The sequence below is a fragment of the Colossoma macropomum genome, unplaced genomic scaffold (genome assembly GCF_904425465.1).
Source record: "Colossoma macropomum unplaced genomic scaffold, Colossoma_macropomum, whole genome shotgun sequence".
NCBI lineage: Eukaryota > Metazoa > Chordata > Actinopteri > Characiformes > Serrasalmidae > Colossoma > Colossoma macropomum.
Genome location: NW_023494794.1, coordinates 26,452,944 through 26,472,293, shown reverse-complemented (window position 1 = coordinate 26,472,293; position 19,350 = coordinate 26,452,944). Strand labels below are relative to the sequence as shown.

The following is a 19,350-nucleotide window of genomic DNA, read 5'->3' as shown; positions in this document are numbered from 1 at the left end:
GATCCACTCCGACCAGCGCAACACACACTAACACACCACCACCACCACATCAGTGTTACTGCAGTGCTGAGAATGATCCACCACCCAAACAGTACCTGCTCTGTGAGGGTCCATGGGGGTCCTGACCACTGAAGAACAGGGTAAAAGGGGGCTAAGAAAGTATCAGAGAAACAGATGGACTACAGTCTGTAACTGTAGAACTACAAAGTGCACCTATACAGTAAGTGGAGCTGATAAAACGGACAACGAGCGTAGAAACAAGGAGGTGGTCATAATGTTATGCCTGGTTGGTGTAGATGACTCTATTCAGGAATTTTAGTTTCCAATTCAATTGAGATGTTTAGTTGTGTTGTTTATATATTGTCTTTGCTTTATTTTTAATTAGTGTGTATTCCTATAAAACGTGTCACCGTCCTGCCTCCCCTACCCTTTACCTTTTCCCACCTAGTTGTAAAACATAGCAAAAAATGCAACAAAAAGTTGATCACAAAAAAAATGTTTTAGAAAATAAGCAAGACTGAGGCGCTCTCTTTTTTTTTGCTTTTATTTTTCTCCGCCATGATCTGAAAACAAAAATAAATCAAAAAAATACAATATAAACTTCTGTAAATCAATATAATGAGTTATTATTTTTCATCGACAGCAAAAACACAGAGCAAGACGACATACAGGTGCAAGAACAGACCGTTTCCGATCCATTCCACCCACGCAAGAGCTGTAAAATATGGCGATTTTTCTCAAACGGTAAGCCTGTCTACTGCCTTGACTAGTAAGGGTCAGACCCCCAGACGCATACAGCACACAGTCCACTAGAGGGCTCTGATGCGAAACGGAACCGAAGGGTTTAGCTTCAGCTTTTCTTTTTTTTCTTTTTTGGATGGCAGTTTATATATTTAACGTCCCCCATTTGAACCACAAACAGTGTTATTCACACCCTGCGCACCCTAAAACACGAGGGCCACTGCTTTGATATGAGGGTGGAAGGGACAAAGGAAACCGTACTAGAAAATGTACCACAATCTATCAGTTATAGGCGCAACTGAAGTCAGTCCGCCTGTCAAGCCACACTTGTAAACTGATCGCCCTTAATCCTCGATCAAAGCACTAAATTACCGTCAATTCACAGAATCTATAGGAACACATTCACAGCTATTTCTCCAAACGTCTTAAAACCGAAAACCCTTAACAATGTACATTAACCAGGCATCCTGACGGGAACTTCTTAAGGTGAACGATGGCATAGATAGTTAACAGTGAGATCTGCAGAAAGAGAAAGGCAAATAAATTTGGAGATTGGTGGTCAGGGGGAGGGGGGAGGGGTGGATTATATCAACCGTAACTCATGGACAGGTCCTTATTTTCAGTCTGCATTAGGGGCAGATATAAAAACTCAAGATTGTTGCCATTCTCATCTCATAAAAACAAAACAAAGTGGGAGAAATTATCCAAAAGGCAGAGGAAGAGGATCGAAGTGGCTCCAAGTTGTTGCACTGGGATGTTGTTGTTGTAGTGAAAAGACTGGGGGTCCTTGTGTCCTGGGCAGTGGATTTAGGTTTTTTTGTTGTTTGTGAAGGGGGGGGGACCCTGGGGGTCTCCTCACCACTCTTTCTTCTTCTCGTCCATGGAAACGCCCCCCGGACCCAAAGCGACCACTAACAGCAAGCCCCCGACGACTGATGTGGTCTGGAAGAAGTCGTACTTGAGGAAGTCGTGCATGGGCTTGTAGGCAGGCACCGTCCAGAAGGCGTTGAAGTAGACGTTGATGGCCATGAGCCACACCACCAAGGTGAGCGCGGCCAGCTTGGTCTTGAAGCCGATGGCCACTAGGATGATGAGGGCTGTGCCCACCATGTTCTGGAGGATCTAAGAAGTGAAACGAGATGGATTAGAAATGTTTTGGTGTTCGTGACGTCCAGTACAACTTACATACACTCTCAGAAATAAAGGTACGAAACTGTCACTGGGGCAGTGCCCCTCTTGTCACTGGTGTTGGACCCTCAAGGGTTCATCTCAGTACCTTTAGTCAGGGAACATAACTGAACCATAATCCACTGAAATGATATGTTCTAAGCTGTACTGACTCCACACAGCCCGTCTCGTCTCCAGGCTTTTATTTTACTGTTCTGTTTTAAAACATTCGGTTATGAAAAGGTATAAATATGAACTTTTCACCTGGAAACACTTATTTAAGGTTCACAATCAGACCATAAAACCACTGTTGTACCTTTGAGGGAACGTTTACACTGTTTGTACCTTGATGAACGAAAAATGTACCTCACAGAACCTTTATCCTGAGGCTGGGCGAACACTACACGACTTAAAACCTTAACGGATTTCTAAAACGGAGAGCATCACAAACTTAACATCAGTTTGTCACAGAGTTTCTTGTCTTTTTGTAGCGAGGGCGCTGACTCTAGACGACAAGGCAGAGAGAGAGTATAGCACACATAATGAGTCTGGGCTACGACATGAGAACTAATGCTGCCCTGACTTTGAAAAGACTTTTGAAAGACTGAAGTCCGACACCCTCTCGCATCTAAACACAATGTCACAGTTTTATGCCGGCCTGACACCAAACGACTTGTCAAACGATTTCACTGTCGCAGAGAAATTTCCAGAGTCCTGCTGGAGTCGTGCTCGCGTCATCTTGATCGTGGTGGTCAAGATGGCGGTGTTAAATAAGTCTTTTTGTCATCTTGACGCCACGGAAAAAAAAATCAACTGTGTTTAATATTATTATTCTAATAGTTTGAAGTCTCGGCTGATGCAAATAGTGACGTGGCAGGGGTGCTCGTACGTGCTTGTGAGCACGAGAGAGAGAGAGAGAGAGAGAGAGAGAGAGAGAGAGAGAGAGAGAGAGAGAGAGAGAGAGAGAGAGGTAAATCTGCTCCACTTTAATACAATAATCATATTAACTTACAATGTAAACTGACTGTTCTAATATTTCAGGTTCACTGAGTGTAACAGAGGTGTAAAGAAAGGTGCAGAGGACTTTAAAAAATGGCTTTGCTGAAGAATCATCCATGTTATTTTCCTTTTTTTTTTTGCTTTCTATTACACTGTTTGTTTCTTTATGGCTTAGTTCATAACAGCCAATCAACTATGCTAAATCACTGCATGTTTTGCACAATTTACAGGTTAGTTAATAAATTCTGGGTGATGATCTGCCAGAATACACAGTTCTACAGTGAACTGAGCTGAGCCCCAGACCTTTACACGCCCAGCCAGTGGATAAGTTTGGGAAAAAAAGGAGCAGCATTTGATGAAAAGAACACCTTGCCAAATATTAAGCATGGCTATGGATCTATTATGCTTTGGGGTCGTGTGGCAGCCAGTGGCTCAGCGCTGCGTCCTTAAGTTCTGACACTGTGTGGCACTGTTATCAATGAACATGTATTTTGTGTGTACTTTTGTCCATTTTCATAGAGAACACCTCTCATCTTATCCATTTAAGTCTCAACTAGAAACAGGGCCTCCAAAGCGTCAGGTCGGAGGGATGCAGCATGCGAGCGCCCTCACCGAGAAGAAGCTGGAGTCGAAGTGCAGCAGGGTCATGAACATGAGCACCAGCAGGACGCGGCCACCCAGCTGCATGTACTGTTTAGGGGAGCTCTCCCCCATCGACGGCACGCCTGCGAACATGCTCTTCCCTTCTGAGCGCGACTCGGCCAGAAGCAGCAGCAGACCACCGCCCAGCGCCAGGTTTCTACAGAGAGAGCGCACACACACACACACACACACACACACACACACACACACACACACACACACACACACACACACACACACACACACACACACACACCACCAGCAGGGCAGCTAGATCAATATACATATAAATGCACATATAACACATACAGTACAAATGTACTCCACAGACTCCACTCTTTTGTTTATTTAATTTTCAGTTTAAAAAGCCATCAAGTTATTTTTGAGCGTCAGAAAAAAACCCTTGTGTGGTGTTCAGGTCTGTGGGACCCATTTTCAATGTTTACCAAAAGAAAAAATGATGTAATTATTATTATTATTAACTTAAGTTACCCTTATTAGTCCCACAACGGGGAAGTTTCACCTCCGCATTCTAACCCATCCATGCAGTGAAACACCACATACACACTAGTGAACACACACACACTAGGGGGCAGTGAGCACACTTGCCCGGAGCAGTGGGCAGCCCTATCCGCAGCGCCCAGGGAGCAGTTGGGGGTTAGGTGCCTTGCTCAAGGGCACCTCAGTCACGTACAGCAGGCTCAGGATATTGAACTGGCGACCTTCTGGTCACAAGGCTGGTTCCCTAACCTCCAGCCCATGATTGGATAATTTATAAAATAATAATTTATTATAAATCATAATTTATTATTATTTCAACCCCTGATTCCTGGTCCTTTGCTCATTTTCTGTGAAGAACATATAAAATAACCCATTTTCAGTGTCTTCACTCTGTTCACCCCCCACACATTTATATTACACATGTGGTGTTGGGTGAACCCACGGGGAGTTAAAGTGTGGAGGTGCTGTGTCCTTCACTCTGTTCTCCTCCTACATGGCCTGCTGTTAGTGTGTGTGTGTGTGTCTGTGTGTGAGGGTGGACAACATGGACAGGCTGCTGACTGGCTACAGCTGCTAAAGGAGAACCCTACGCTGGACACTTGTGATATATTAAACATCTGGTATTTTTACATAAATTGTTTTGGCTGTATTGATTTAAAAAACAATACTGCGGTGGGTCCAGCAGACCACTGAGAAACAAACACATCAACACCACACAAGGGTTAAGAGAAAACTACAGAAACATCAATGCTGTGGAGTGAGGAACTTTGGGGGTGTGGAAAAATATCTTCTAAAAGCAGAAAAACTGAAAAAAGATCTAAAAAGTGAAACAATGGAACCTGTAAAAAAGAAAAAGGAGAAACACACTAAAGAAAAAAAAAATTATACATGACTTCATCTGTAGCAAAGATGCGTAGGTTGCTTGTATAAAAAAGAAAAATCTTTCTCAAACACATTTAAAATGATTTAATTAGCAAAATGTAAAATATGTTGTGCCAAACTCTCCCTGTTGTTTAGTGATGTGCTTTCACAGAACAGAGGATCACTCACCTCATCAAAAACTTTAGGTCCCACAGGATACTGTAGGCAACAGTCTGGAGAAAATAAAAAACGATGGGATCAGATTTATCTCGTGGACGTATACACACTGCACCATGTAACAGGACCACCTCACATGGTTAGATATTAAACCAATATTCAAATACATTTCCGAATAGCACGTTTGTTTCATTACCTGTAGCGCAATAATGCCAAATAACCCAAAGCAAGCATACTGCACGAAATTTCTACTGAGAACAAGGACACAGCCGCCTGTAAGAGAACAAAATATACAGTTAGACTATAAACCGACTTAACTGGAGTCAAAAAACATCAAAATCTGACCCCACAATTGTCCTTATTTATGATTTCTGTATTTATAAAATGCCCCAGGTGGCTGATCTTTAGCCCTGAATTGGTTATGCAGTCTAAAAACTGTAATCTCTATAAACTTGTGTCGGCTAAGTTTGGGGTAAAAAAAAAGGAGCAGCATTTGATGAAAGGAACACCTTGCCAACTGTTAAGAATGGCTATGGATCTATTCTGCTTTGGGGTTGTGTGGCAGCCAGTAGCTCAGTGCTGCGTCCTTAAGTAACATAAAACAGACTTGAATATTATGCTTCTGACATTGTGTGGCACTGTTTTCAATAAACATGGGCAAAACTACATCACGCAGCAGTTTGAAGCCTTAAAGCCTGTCAACTCATCTTATCCAGTTAAGCTTAACCAGAAACAGGGCCAGCAAAGCGTCAGGTTGGAGGGATGTAAGAGAACAACATACAGTTAGATTATAAACCATCTGAACTGGAGGAAAGAGAAACAAACCACCAAAATCTGACCTTTATGTGATTTTTTATTTTTTTATTTATGATTTCTGTATTTATAAAATGCCCCAGGTGGCTGATCTTTAGCCCTGGATTGGTTATGCAGTCTAAAAACTGTGATCTCTCCATAAACTTGTCTGCTAAGCTCTCTCTTCAGCTTGCAGACTGACTTTGCTATGGGTGGATACACTGCTGGACTGAAATCCATACTGATCTCCCAGTTAGTCACCGTCTTCTCTGAGGGTTAACTGACTCAACCACTGATGGCTGACTGCAGTACACCTTGTGATGAGTGCTACTACAATTACTCAATTCATTCTGAACTGTAATGGACATTTTAAATTGTCCTACTGCCTGATGGACAAACCCATTTATATAGGTGCACTTTGTAGTTCTACAGTTACAGACTGTAGTCCATCTGTTTCTCTGATACTTTGTTAGCCCCCTTTTACCCTGTTCTTCAGTGGTCAGGACCCCCATGGACCCTCACAGAGCAGGTACTGTTTTGGTGGTGGGTCATTCTCAGCACTGCAGTAACACTGACGTGGTGGTGGTGTGTTAGTGTGTGTTGCGCTGGTCTGAGTGGATCAGACACAGCAGTGCTGCTGGAGTTTTTAAACACCTCAGTGTCACTGCTGGACTCTTTTAGGTAAGTGACTCAAATCTGTCATTAATGTGACGAACCGGCGTCCTGAAATGACCCTCATGAGCTCATCCTACTCAGTAACGTCACGTGAGTGAATCACGAGCATCATCAGCACAAACTAACGAGCAGAACGAGCTTCGCTGAGAAGATAATTAACTCTGATCAGCTCTCAGCTTCATTATTAGAGCGAGACGAAGGAGAAAAAGGTGAGATGAGCTGCTTTTCCACCGTTTACAGGCTTTAACGTCTGTTCGGCGCTGCTGCCATGGTAACGCTGAATGATGGTCAAGCGCAGTGGAAAAAAAGCACATGAACTCAGATCTGAGCGTCACATTAAGGTCACACTGCCATGAATCGGATACGTATCTGATCTAGGACCACATATGAAAGTGGCTCAGGTTGGATTTGAAAAGATCAGATTTGTGTCCACACAGCTCTGAAAACAGATCTGAGTCACATTAGAGCAAAAAATCTGATTTGTGCCACTTCAGCCTGGTAACGTGAACGCAGCCTTAACGTCAGTGACTCAGCTTTTGTAAATTCATGATCAGTGAAGTTTTGCAATCTTTTTTTTTTCTTCCCAATTTTCTCCCCAATTTAGACGTATCCAACCCCCCCCACAAGTTAGGACACCCTCAATCACATGATACCACCAGCGCAAGGACAGTGAAGGCCAGCACAGGCTTCCTCCGAGACCTGGGAAGAGCCACCGCATCTTTTCGAACTGGTCTGATGTTGTTAATTCATTTCATTTGCACTGCGTTCAGGCTAATAACATCAGACCTCAGTTGAGACCACAGTTTAAGACCAGCCAGTCAGCCAACTCTAGGACATGTAACTGATGTTCATTATTGCGCATTTCTCATGATAAACAAGTCAACAACATTGCTGCAGCCATAAAACATTTCTCCTCACCAAGCTGTCCTAAAAGGTTAAGCAGCACAAAGCACGTGGCCAGGAAGTAGCCGCAGTTCCAGGTGGCCTCAATGTAGTCCCTCTGTTCGTTCCACTGGAACCACATGCGGATGCCGTCCTCCAGAAAGGTGCTGATTAGACACAGGCGGGCCAGGTGAGGCAGGTACTGCTTCGTCACTCTGAGGAACTGCGGAGGAACCAAAGGATTGGCTTTACTCAGAGGTTTTGCCCGTATATCATTTTCTTTGGGTACAATTTTGCCATGCAAAGTCCTGCACGTGATTCTCTGCCACGAATGGCTTAAAACTGAACCACTTCTACACCAAAACTTTACCTCAAAGCTACTGCTACAATGTCTCAGGCTTATTCTTAACTATTCAGTGTGTGTAACTTCATAGTGATAACTGTGAGGTAGCTTTTGTGGACCTTAATCTCTTCAGACGTCTGGTTCCTATCACCACCACTGTGAACTGTTCGGATTCCGCAGGTTGATCATTCGCATCGAATCATTCCGAATGACTTTGCTTACCTGTTAACAGCTTAATGATGCAGAATTTTGTAAATTTTGGTGGAATTCCCCTTTAAAACAGAAGAAAAGTCTAGCGCGGGGAGACCTATCGGAGGCGTGTTTTGCCGGAGAGCATGCGGACTCCCTGGCTCCTCCTCCAGAAAGCGCTTCAATCAGATTATTGCATGTGCAGTATGGGGGCGCATGGAGGTAGGGGGTAGTTTTTGGGGGGGTAGTTGAGGCAGGAGGAGCGGGGTAAAAGTGCATTTGTGTCAGTGATGCCCACAGATTTTATTCTGATTAAGTTAATGTGTTATTTTGTGTATTTTGCCTCCATTTGTGTATAAAATTACTAGGAATTTCAGCCAAAAACTATTTTAGACACATAATTTTACAATTTTTTTATGTATGTTTAAAAACCAGTTTAGAAAAAAATGATTTCCTACTCTGCAGCAGCTCCGTGTTAGCCACCTAACCCTGCCCATTAAAGGGAACAAAAGGCCATGTTCTAGAGTCACTGTTTAACAAGCCTGTGCAGAACATTCTCCATTTAAGAGCTCTACCGTACTCTAGTCTCAGCCTAGCATGTGGTCACTGGGGCACCATCTAATTGGCTGCCACGCCTGTCCGTCTCACGTGGCCCAGATTACTTATGGGACTTGTTGAGCAGGGATTGGCTGCTTTGCTATGCCAATGCTGATGTGGACACTGTGGTGGGTGGGGCTTCTGACTCACATGGGTTTAGCAAAGTGTGCATTCTTGGGGAGGGGGGTTAAACTTAAATAGCACACATGGGGGGGTGCAGGGTTGTGTGGCTTTTCCTGGTAGCTTTATCAATGAGCCTGAAAAAAACGCCTTGGCTTTCATGTTGAAACAAAACCCAGACAACAAGCCTTTCATTACATCCGTAACAGCCTCGATGATGCAATTCATGTGACCGAGAGACGCCAGCGTCTGTCTGAAGGAGGACGTGGCTGCAGATACACCAATCAGGCATAACATTATGACCACCTCCTCGTTTCTACGCTCATTGTCCATTTTATCAGCTCCACTTACTATATAGGTGCACTTTGTAGTTCTACAGTTACAGACTGTAGTCCATCTGTTTCTCTGATACTTTGTTAGCCCCCTTTTACCCTGTTCTTCAGTGCTCAGGACCCCCATGGACCCTCACAGAGCAGGTACTATTTGGGTGGTGGATCATTCTCAGCACTGCAGTAACACTGACATGGTGGTGGTGTGTTAGTGTGTGTTGCGCTGGTATGAGTGGATCAGACACAGCAGTGCTGCTGGAGTTTTTAAACACCTCAGTGTCACTGCTGGACTGAGAACAGTCCACCAACCAAAAATATCCAGCCAACAGCGTCCTGTGACCACTGATGAAGGACTAGAGGATGACCAACACAAACTGTGCAGCAGCAGATGAGCTATCGTCTCTGACTTTACATCTACAAGGTGGACTGACAAGGCAGGAGTGTCTAATAGAGTGGACAGTGAGTGGACACAGTGTTTAAAAACTCCAGCAGCACTGCTGTGTCTGATCCACTCAGACCCTGCCAGTCTGCAGTGACAGCAGAGGAGGGTAAAGTTCAGCTCCTCACTGCTGGGCTTTAGTTACATTTAGGGCATCATATGCCTTCAAAGAGGGGGGCGATTATTTATTATCGCCCACCTCTAAATCTTTGGAGATACGAAGCTGAAGTCAGATATTCACCAGATTCTTGTTCGAATTTTCCTGTTGCACCTTAAATGGAGCAGCAGTTACATTCTGGCGCATCAGGCGTCAGAACTGCCGGACGATTTAAGGTGGAACGGAAAAGTTAGCTAGCCAGCTACCGACACATTAGCATACTATTAGCAATTTTTTATGCTTGTTATAAGGAAAACGACCATAATACACTGAAACGACATTAAACTAAGATCATACAGTGGTTATCGTAAATTTTTGACACAGAAAATACTCATATTTGTGGGTTTCTTTGGTCGCTTGTGGATCCATCTTGCCGGTTTTCCCTTTTTTCTCATAACACTCTGTTTGGAGTGACCCTGAAAAACCTTCGTTTGGAGGGACACCCTACCCCTAGGCGTGAACACACAAAACAGAGGGCTAAGGGCTCAGTGGTAGGGGCGAGGGGTGAAATGGGACTGGGCCTTAATCCATTTCCCTTCTTACAGCAAATGTAATCAATCAGACGTGTCTGATATCTGAAGTTTGCTTCTTTAGCTTTGCACTGAAACTGTGGAGGTAAAACTGACTGTATGCAGCTTTGGTGAATAAGGGCCACAGTTCATGCCCACCGTAGCACATTCTGCCCACCATTCGTACATCTTGTTGGCCTCTGCGCACATTTTCACTTCAAATACACTCATTATAAATCAGCACTTCAACAAATACAATCATTTTACCATCAAATCTGTGTACCAATGTTTCACAAATGAGGCGCCAGAGGCTCCAAACTTTTACTGGGAATGCGCATCAATGGTAACGACGCAACGCTGCTTGAGCAGCTGATGATTTAAGAACGAATACTGTACAAGCTTCCCTTACTTGCTGGCGATATTAGCTTTGCTGCTCCAGTGCAAAACTAAAGAAGCAAACCTCAAACGCCAAACGTGTCTCGGCCGATCGACTACATTTGGGGTGAGGGGGAAAACTGTACTTGTGCTTTTCGGCTGTTCCACTGCTTGAACTCATCATTTAGCTTTGCCTTTGTAGCCCCTAAAGGAGAACTCCACCGATTCTGCATAATTCAGTAGATGAGACGTAAACAAAGTCATTCAGAGCGGTCTGATGTGAAATGGACCACTGGGTGTGTTTACATGCACTTAATAATCCGAGAACTGCGGAAAAACTGATTTTGTCGGTAATCTGATCAACGTGTTGAGCAATCAGATAACAGGGAAACTCCAGGTCTACATGAGTCAGACAGTAATCGGATTTCTGCTTTTCAACCAGCCAATTAACTCACAGAAGAAGACGTGACGTCAACGTAATGTAAAACTCAAACTAACATTGCGACAATTTACCCAAAAATATGAACATGCATCATCTAACACAGGGGTCTTTAATTTAAATTCAGTAAGGTCCAGTTAGAGAAAATTTCCTCAAGCGAAGGTCCAGAACATCATAATGTCTAACCTGCATCATGATTCAGTGCCATATACTGTTTACTGAAGTAGCCTAGTAGGTATATCAACATCTTATACAGTCAACAACTGAATATCAAATCAAATAAATTATAATTCAGTCATATTTCAACAACATTTATTGTCAGTTTTCTCTTTTTAGAGCTTGCAGTGTGAAATAACTTCCCTCTGACTCACTTTCTTCTCCGACTGCTGTTTCTCGCCTCGTCCCTCCCCTGTGTGTGCGTCACTCACTCGAGTCTCAGTGCTCATCGTAATGCACAGATCTGATTGGCTGAGTAGCGTCACACGTGATGTTTACAACGCATGCGATTGGTCTGTGACTCTCCTGGGCCACTAAAGCTTCCGTAATGACTAGAAAAGTTACGCCGATTAAAACAGGACCACCCCGTCGAAATTAAATAATTCTCCATATTTTATCAGTTTTAGGTCCAGGTCCGCAAAGGACAGCGTCTGGGTCCGGACTCGGACCGTGGTCCGCCTATTAGTGACCTCTGACCTAGAAGATGAAGAATATTTAAATCCTTTATTTCGTGGTTTCAGCGCCACTCCAAAAGTGTTTCAGTGCATCTCGCAGACTCACTGCTTGCTTATATCTGGTACCGCGGTCTGTTCTTGCGCATGCGCAGACTGAGGAATCCGAAAGAAATCAGAGTAAGAGTCACATGCACTGAGAAATCTGATTACTGAGCTAAAACCCAGCTCTCTTTATCAGATTCCTTAATCAGATTTCTAGATCAGAGTATGGTGTTTACATGACCGTTTGGATAATCGGATTACTGCAGAAATCCGATTATGATGTTTATGATTATTATGTAAATGCACTCATTGTAAAGAAAGTTACCGACACTCATTTCTTTACAGTGGTGGTGATGGGAACCAGGGGTCGCCATGCCTAACGCAAATATAGCCATATTTAATATTCAAAATGACCAGTGAAGCTACATGTGGCTCGTCAGCTGTACATGCAATGCTGATGATGGTAAAAACGGTGATAAATCTGAAAAAAATTAGTTTTAATGGGGACTATTTTCCCCTTAGACGTCATGCATGTCCCCCTCTGTCAGGAATGTATTTTAAACATTATTTTTTTTAAGCCAAACACACCGGAAAGCAATGTGTCAGTCACCAGGCAATGCATTCATAATCTTTTAATGTAATAACTTCCTGCCAGGGAGCTGTTAGTCATTAACCTCTGCACACATCCGGTTCCTATCACCACTACAGTGAACAGTTCTGAGGCGGAAAAAAAAGAACATTTCACATCAAATCACCCTGAATGGCACTGTTTACATCCCAACGACTGAATTATGCAGACACTTTGAAATATCAGTGGAATTTCCCTTCAAACCTCCTATCCGTTGCTAGAGAGCATATAAGAGTAATAACACATCCAGCTCATTCACAACTACTGTGTATTTCTGACTCGGCCTACTACGCTGGTGCTATACGGCATCGCGCCACATGAGCTGAACTTGAAACCTGAGCTGTATTTAGACTGGAGATCTGCAGGGAATTCCTGTTACATGTCATCCCAGAAACTATCGTAAAACACAGGCCAACACATTCTCACTCTCCGCGGTTCATATGCCACCCTATTCCTGTAGACAGCCGAACGCATGATACAAAAAACTACTCAGAACGGCTTTAAAGGGCCCGTATGGTGGAGAAATTGGGCTTTCCTCACTTTTTTGCAAGAAAAATGTTTGTTTACACCGATCATAACATTCTGACCACCTCCTTGTTTCTACGCTCACTGTCCATTTTATCAGCTCCACTTACTATATAGGTGCACTTTGTAGTTCTACAGTTACAGACTGTAGTCCATCTGTTTCTCTGCATACTTTCTTAGCCCCCTTTTACCCTGTTCTTCAGTGCTCAGGACCCCCATGGACCCTCACAGAGCAGGTACTATTTGGGTGGTGGATCATTCTCAGCACTGCAGTAACACTGACGTGGTGGTGTGTTAGTGTGTGTTGTGCTGGTCCGAGTGGATCAGACACAGCAGTGCTGCTGGAGTTTTTAAACACCTCAGTGTCGCTGCTGGACTGAGAATAGTCCACCAACCAAAAACATCCAGCCAACGGCGTCCTGTGACCACTGATGAAGGACTAGAGGATGACCAACACAAACTGTGCTGCAGCAGATGAGCTATCGTCTCTGACTTTACATCTACAAGGTGGACCGACAAGGTAGGAGTGTCTAATAGAGTGGACAGTGAGTGGACACAGTGTTTAAAAACTCCAGCAGCACTGCTGTGTCTGATCCACTCAGACCAGCACAACACACACTAACACAGCACCACCACGTCAGTGTTACTGCAGTGCTGAGAATGATCCACCACCCAAATAGTACCTGCTCTGTGAGGGTCCATGGGGGTCCTGACCACTGAAGAACAGGGTAAAAGGGGGCTAACAAAGTATCAGAGAAACAGATGGACTACAGTCTGTAACTGTAGAACTACAAAGTGCACCTATATAGTAAGTGGAGCTGATAAAATGGACAATGAGTGTAGAAACAAGGAGGTGGTCCGAATGTTATGCCTGATCGGTGTATCGAAGTTATAAGGAGTGTTTCAGCCTAGGCTGCTTATTTAATGAGGTGAAATGCAAGGCAGGCAGTCAGAACCAAGGTTGTTTATATGTATCAGTTTTGAAGGCCCAGTAAAAAAGCCTGTTTAATACTAAGACGTACCAAGAATTTGGGAAATTACCAGGTAAAACTGTTTTTGGTGCACAAACCAGGAGAAATGTAGGACATTAGGTCGTTTAAGACTGCTGCCCTGTAAACAATGCCAAAGTCTTCACAGCTCAGAAAAACCTACGTAACACAGGGACCCCTTTGCAAAAGGCGCATTATGAAAAGTGCTCTCTGTTACTGGCCTCGATAAACCCTCAGACCCCATTGAGCAACGACTGGCTGCTGTTTCACAACGTCATGGAGAGGCCCGACTTACAGGGCCCATCATGTGGAGAACTGGATTTTCCTCGCTTTTATTTTCTGACGTGAAAAGCTTCGATGTAAACATTATTAAGCTTCCAAAAAACCACAGATCGTACAATCACAGATAATTTGCACATCATCTCTGTCCAAGGAAAAACAAGCATCTCCAAAGTGGTAACTTTACAGTAGAGAGCAAAAAACGCTCTTTACTTCTAATGCAAGTTAATGTAAAGAGATTTTATTGGAAGCGATTCTGGAGGATTTCTATTGGTCCAGTCGTTATGACATTTTCACACAATGTTCAGGACAGCTGAGCTCAAATTATGCAGAAATCTAAAAATAACCAAAATTTGATGTACTTGATTTTTGGGCAGTTACGATATTTCAGTCTTAAAGGGACGGCAGCAAAAACAGCCTGATTATTAATAAGGGATACAGAGAGGCTGCAAAATGATCGTGTTAAATGAATTAGGAATACGTTTGAGACGTTAACCTACACAAACGTCACAAGTGGACCTCAAAATAAACATACAAGAAAAATGTAGGATATGGGCCCTTTAAATGCAGCGTTCCATCAATTGGAATATCAACTATAAATCTTTTTGCATGCCATGCAATGCAGCAGCGGCACGACTGCTTGTGTGGGAGGGAACTTGTCGTTTTTCAGTTTTTGGCATAATTTGAAAATCCCTGTTGCTCTTTACATTGTGTGTAAATTTCGTAATGAAGGGACCAAAAGAAACGGCCCAAAATGACTTGGGTAAATCTCTGGTTCCATTGACTTACATTAAAAGTAAAGTAGGTTTTTTCCTTCTCCTGTAAAGTTACCATTTTGAAAACACAAGATACGTTTTCCTCCAATAACAGCGATAAGCTACCCTCTTTTACCATTATAGCAATCAGCAATCTGTCCCTGGAACACTTAGGAAAAACTCAGGAATTCTGCTAAGTTATTTAGCTTATAAATAAATAAATAAATAAATAATACAAATAGGAAGAAGAATAAGAACAAAAATAAAACAATTTATCCGTAAATTTCTCAAACCCTGCAATAGAACAAGAACATATCGCTGCTGTCAGAAGAAAAACTATCTCCATTTTTGACGTTTTTCAGTTTTTGACACATTTTGAAAATACCTGTCGTCCTTTACATTGTGTGTAAATTTCATGACGAATGGACCAAAAGAAACAACCCAAATTTACTTGGAAAAAAGTCTGGTTCCATTGACTTACATTAAAAGTAGAGTAGGTTTTTTCCTTCTCCTGTAAAGTTACCATTTTGGAGATACGAGGTTTTGGTCCGACAGCAGTGATAAAGCAGTTTCAATAGCAATGATATGCGATCAGCATGCAGGACAATTTTTCAACATTTCTGCATATTTCAGTGTTTGAGACGTAAACAGAGTCATTCAGAGTGGTTTGATGTGAAATGGTTTATTGCACAGACTCAGTGGTGGTGACAGGAACCAGCGGTCACAATGTCTACAAGACAAATATAGCCATTTTACATACTATCCAGAGCCACCAGTCAACCTACATGCAGTATTTATATGTAATTGATGATGGTAAAATCTGAAAAAATAAGCTTTCTTTAGGGACTATTTTGCCTCACAACTCCCTGCCTGTATCCCTCCACCACGAATGGCTTAAAATAAATGTCTCAAAATACATTTTAAGCCAAAACTTTATCAGAAACAAACTGTCTCAGTCATCAGGCAGTGAATTTACAACCATTTCATGTAATGACTGTCTGTTAGGGAGGGTTTATAGGTGGACGTCTGGTTCCTATCACCACCACTGTAAACAATTCAGACTCGGCAAGCTTCTCTAGAACAGGGCAATTCACACCAAACCACTCTGGGTGACTCTGTGTCCATGTCAACCATTTAAACAAGTACAGTTTTTGGAAAAATTGGTGGAGTTTGGTGAAGACCAAAGCTTACTGTAAAAAAGATACAAGAACGTTATATGAACTCATTATCTTAATCTTTCTTCCTCCTACAGAGGTTTTCCCGACTCTGGATTCCTCTCAGCGGTTCTTCCTCATACTCTTACAGAGGTTTTCCCGACTCTGGATTCCTCTCAGTGGTTCTTCCTCATACTCTTACAGAGGTTTTCCTGACTCTGGATTCCTCTCAGCGGTTCTTCCTCATACTCTTACAGAGGTTTTCCCGACTCTGGATTCCTCTCAGCGGTTCTTCCTCATACTCTTACAGAGGTTTTCCCGACTCTGGATTCCTCTCAGCGGTTCTTCCTCATACTCTTACAGAGGTTTTCCCGACTCTGGATTCCTCTCAGCGGTTCTTCCTCATACTCTTACAGAGGTTTTCCCGACTCTGGATTCCTCTCAGTGGTTCTTCCTCATACTCTTAAGGGGTTTCTCCTTCCGAGTCTTGGTTCCTTTAAGAGGTTCTTTAAAAGCTTCTCCTTTTGAGATTTGATTCTGCTCAGCGGTTCTTCCTCATGCTCTAGTTCAGGGTTTCTCAACCACTGGGCCGAGGACCACAAGTGGGCCACCAAGCACCCCTTGGTGGTCCTTGGGCCTATACTGGGGGGAGGGCAGTGGTCTGTAGTGGGCCTGTGATGGCACTTTATCATAAAATATCATAAAAATCAGTGAAAAAATAATAAAATTGACTTAACAATAAAAAAAGAGATATAAAATGTTTGACAGTTAACAACATGAATACAAGCCCCACAGTGACAGCGCACAGAGGCAGTGTCTTCAATTTTCTGCCCTTTGCCTCTACAAACACCTGACCTATCGACTGTCCACTCACACCAATATTCTGCTGATCTTTCATGTTCACTGATACACATCACATCTTGCAAAAAATTGGTGGAGTTTCCCTTTAAAGGAACGGTTGCGTGCAAAAGCCTAGGCTGCAGAGTGAAGCAGGGGATTGAACTACAACGTTACCGGCTACTTCTGTGTGCCAAAAGAATAAAATATAAGGAATAAAACTACTAAAAATCAACAACCAACACTGGGCTGAACCCACACAGAGCTAAATCTGAGGCAGTGTCTCATTCAGACAAGTTAGCCGGAAAGTTGCGAGGCAGTTGGACCCACAATATTTGTAAAAAAATCGGCAAAAACGGCTCCAAAAAGAAACAACAGCGGCTTTAGAAGCGACTAAGACGGTTCAGAATCGGTGCTGCATCCTGATAAACCAGGTTCCAGCCAGGCTAACCTGCCTCAAACACCCCATTCGGTTTGGCTGTGAACTTTGCTGGGTAATTAGCCTAGCCTAGCCTAGCCTGATTTTGCGGGGCTGGGAAACGAGCGGATCCCGTTAAGACGCACCTGGTCCGCCACATCCTCCGCCGTGCTCATCAGATCCTCCTGCCCCATGGCTCACAGGTGGGAAGCGCTTCGGAGGTACGACGCCGGTATGAGGGTTATTTTTTGCTCCGTTTTCCTGCTTTTGCTTCAGAAACACTTGTTCGCCCCTGTCTGTCTCTGCAGACTAGGCCGCCGCCGTCCCACAATCCTCCTCTGCTGCGATGGCCCCCCTCGCAAAGAGCCCTGGACCGCTTTGTGCCACGTGTACTCAGAAGGCCCTCACTCGCTCACTCACTCGCTCGTCCTGCCTATTAGATTTACTCTTATTATAATATAATATAATAAACTGACGTAGCAAGAACGCTGTGTAGTACTATTCAAAGGGGAAGTCCACCGAATTTTCAAACTGCCCGAATAAACCAATTACAGAGATGTTATTTAGAGTGGTTTGGTGGGAGATTATGGGTAGAATGGGACAGAAGCTCAATTTTTTGTTTACTGCAGTGGTAATAAGAGCCAGAGAGTGGTAATAAGAGCCATTTTATGTCCTATTCAAAATAATCATTGAAATAATTGAAATAGTATGGAGCCCCATAAGGGGCCGTGGTTAAGTTTATGACATTGCGTTCCCTTGCAAATAAAATGCGTTCCCTCCCAAATGTTTTGTGTTCCCATGCAAATAAAATGCGTTCCCTCGCAAATGTTTTGCGTTCCCTTGCAAATAAAATGCGTTCCCTCGCAAATGTTTTGCGTTCCCTTGCAAATAAAATGCGCTCCCTTGCAAATGTTTTGCGTTCTCTCGCAAATAAAATGCGTTCCCTCGCAAATGTTTCGCGTTCACTTGCAAATGTTTTGCGCTCACTCGCAAATAAAATGCGTTTCCTCGCAAATGTTTTGAATTCGCTTACAAAAGCTGTGCTTTGCTTAAGCTCAGAGACGGAGCAGCTCATTGAATTTTATGTTGATCTTGGATTGAAATATAAAGACATTGTGTTGCTTCTCAAAATCGAACATGATTCTGCTGTTAGTGACTCAAACTGAGACTGAGGTCGAGGGTCCTCGTACAGCAAAAGCTACATTTACAGAGATGCAGAGAACAATTGCTGAATAAACTCAGCACAGACGGGCCAAACTGGGAAAACAGCTTTTAACGTTAAATATGCTAAAAACAAAGCTCTAATGTAGGCCCTGTCGTTGGGCACCTCTGGTCCTACATTTGCTTGCTATCTGACCAGCATATATTTCGCAGGGGAACGCAATGTCATTAACCGTTTTATTATTTTTTTTAACCACGGCCCCTTAGGGGCTCCGTAAAATAGTGCTAAATTCAGATAAAAAAAATTAGCTTTCTTTGTGGACTATTTTAGCATGCAGTGCCTACTATGTACCTCCCTGCCTCACATGTATGTAAAAATACATTTTAAGTCCAAAGCTTATTAAAAAAAAAAAAGATACAACAACATTATATGAACTCATTATCTTAATCTTTCTTCCTCTTACAGAGGTTTTCCTGACTCTGGATTCCTCTCAGCGGTTCTTCCTCATACTCTTAGGGAGTTTCTCCTTCCGAGTCTTGGTTCCTTTAAGAGGTTCTTTAAAAGCTTCTCCTTTTGAGATTTGATTCTGCTCAGCAGTTCCTCCTCATGCTCTAGTTCAGGGTTTCTCAACCACTGGGCCGAGGACCACAAGTGGGCCGCCAAGCACCCCTTGGTGGTCCTTGGACCTATACTGGGGGGAGGGCAGTGGTCTGTATTGGGCCTGTGATGGCACTTTATCATAAAATATCATAAAAATCAGTGAAAAAATAATAAAATTGACTTAACAATAAAAAAAGAAATATAAAATGTTTGACAGTTAACAACATGAATACAAGCCCCACAGTGACAGCGCACAGAGGCAGTGTCTTCAATTTTCTGCCCTTTGCCTCTACAAACACCTGACCTATCGATTGTCCACTCACACCAATATTCTGCTATTTCATGTTCACTGATAC

At 43.1% G+C, this 19,350-nt stretch overlaps 1 protein-coding gene across 1 annotated transcript; it reads right to left on the bottom strand.

Annotated features, from left to right (window-relative positions):
* Positions 1-526: 526 nt before the first annotated feature.
* Positions 527-17,574, bottom strand: surf4 (surfeit 4). Its single transcript, XM_036580705.1, has 6 exons — positions 17,379-17,574; positions 7,474-7,660; positions 5,285-5,361; positions 5,101-5,144; positions 3,520-3,706; positions 527-1,863 (listed from the first exon to the last, which is right to left on the bottom strand). Exons 1-6 carry the CDS (start codon positions 17,424-17,426, stop codon positions 1,597-1,599), a joined length of 810 nt encoding a protein of 269 aa, XP_036436598.1. The 5' UTR covers positions 17,427-17,574; the 3' UTR covers positions 527-1,596.
* Between the last annotated feature and the right edge of the window lie 1,776 nt (positions 17,575-19,350).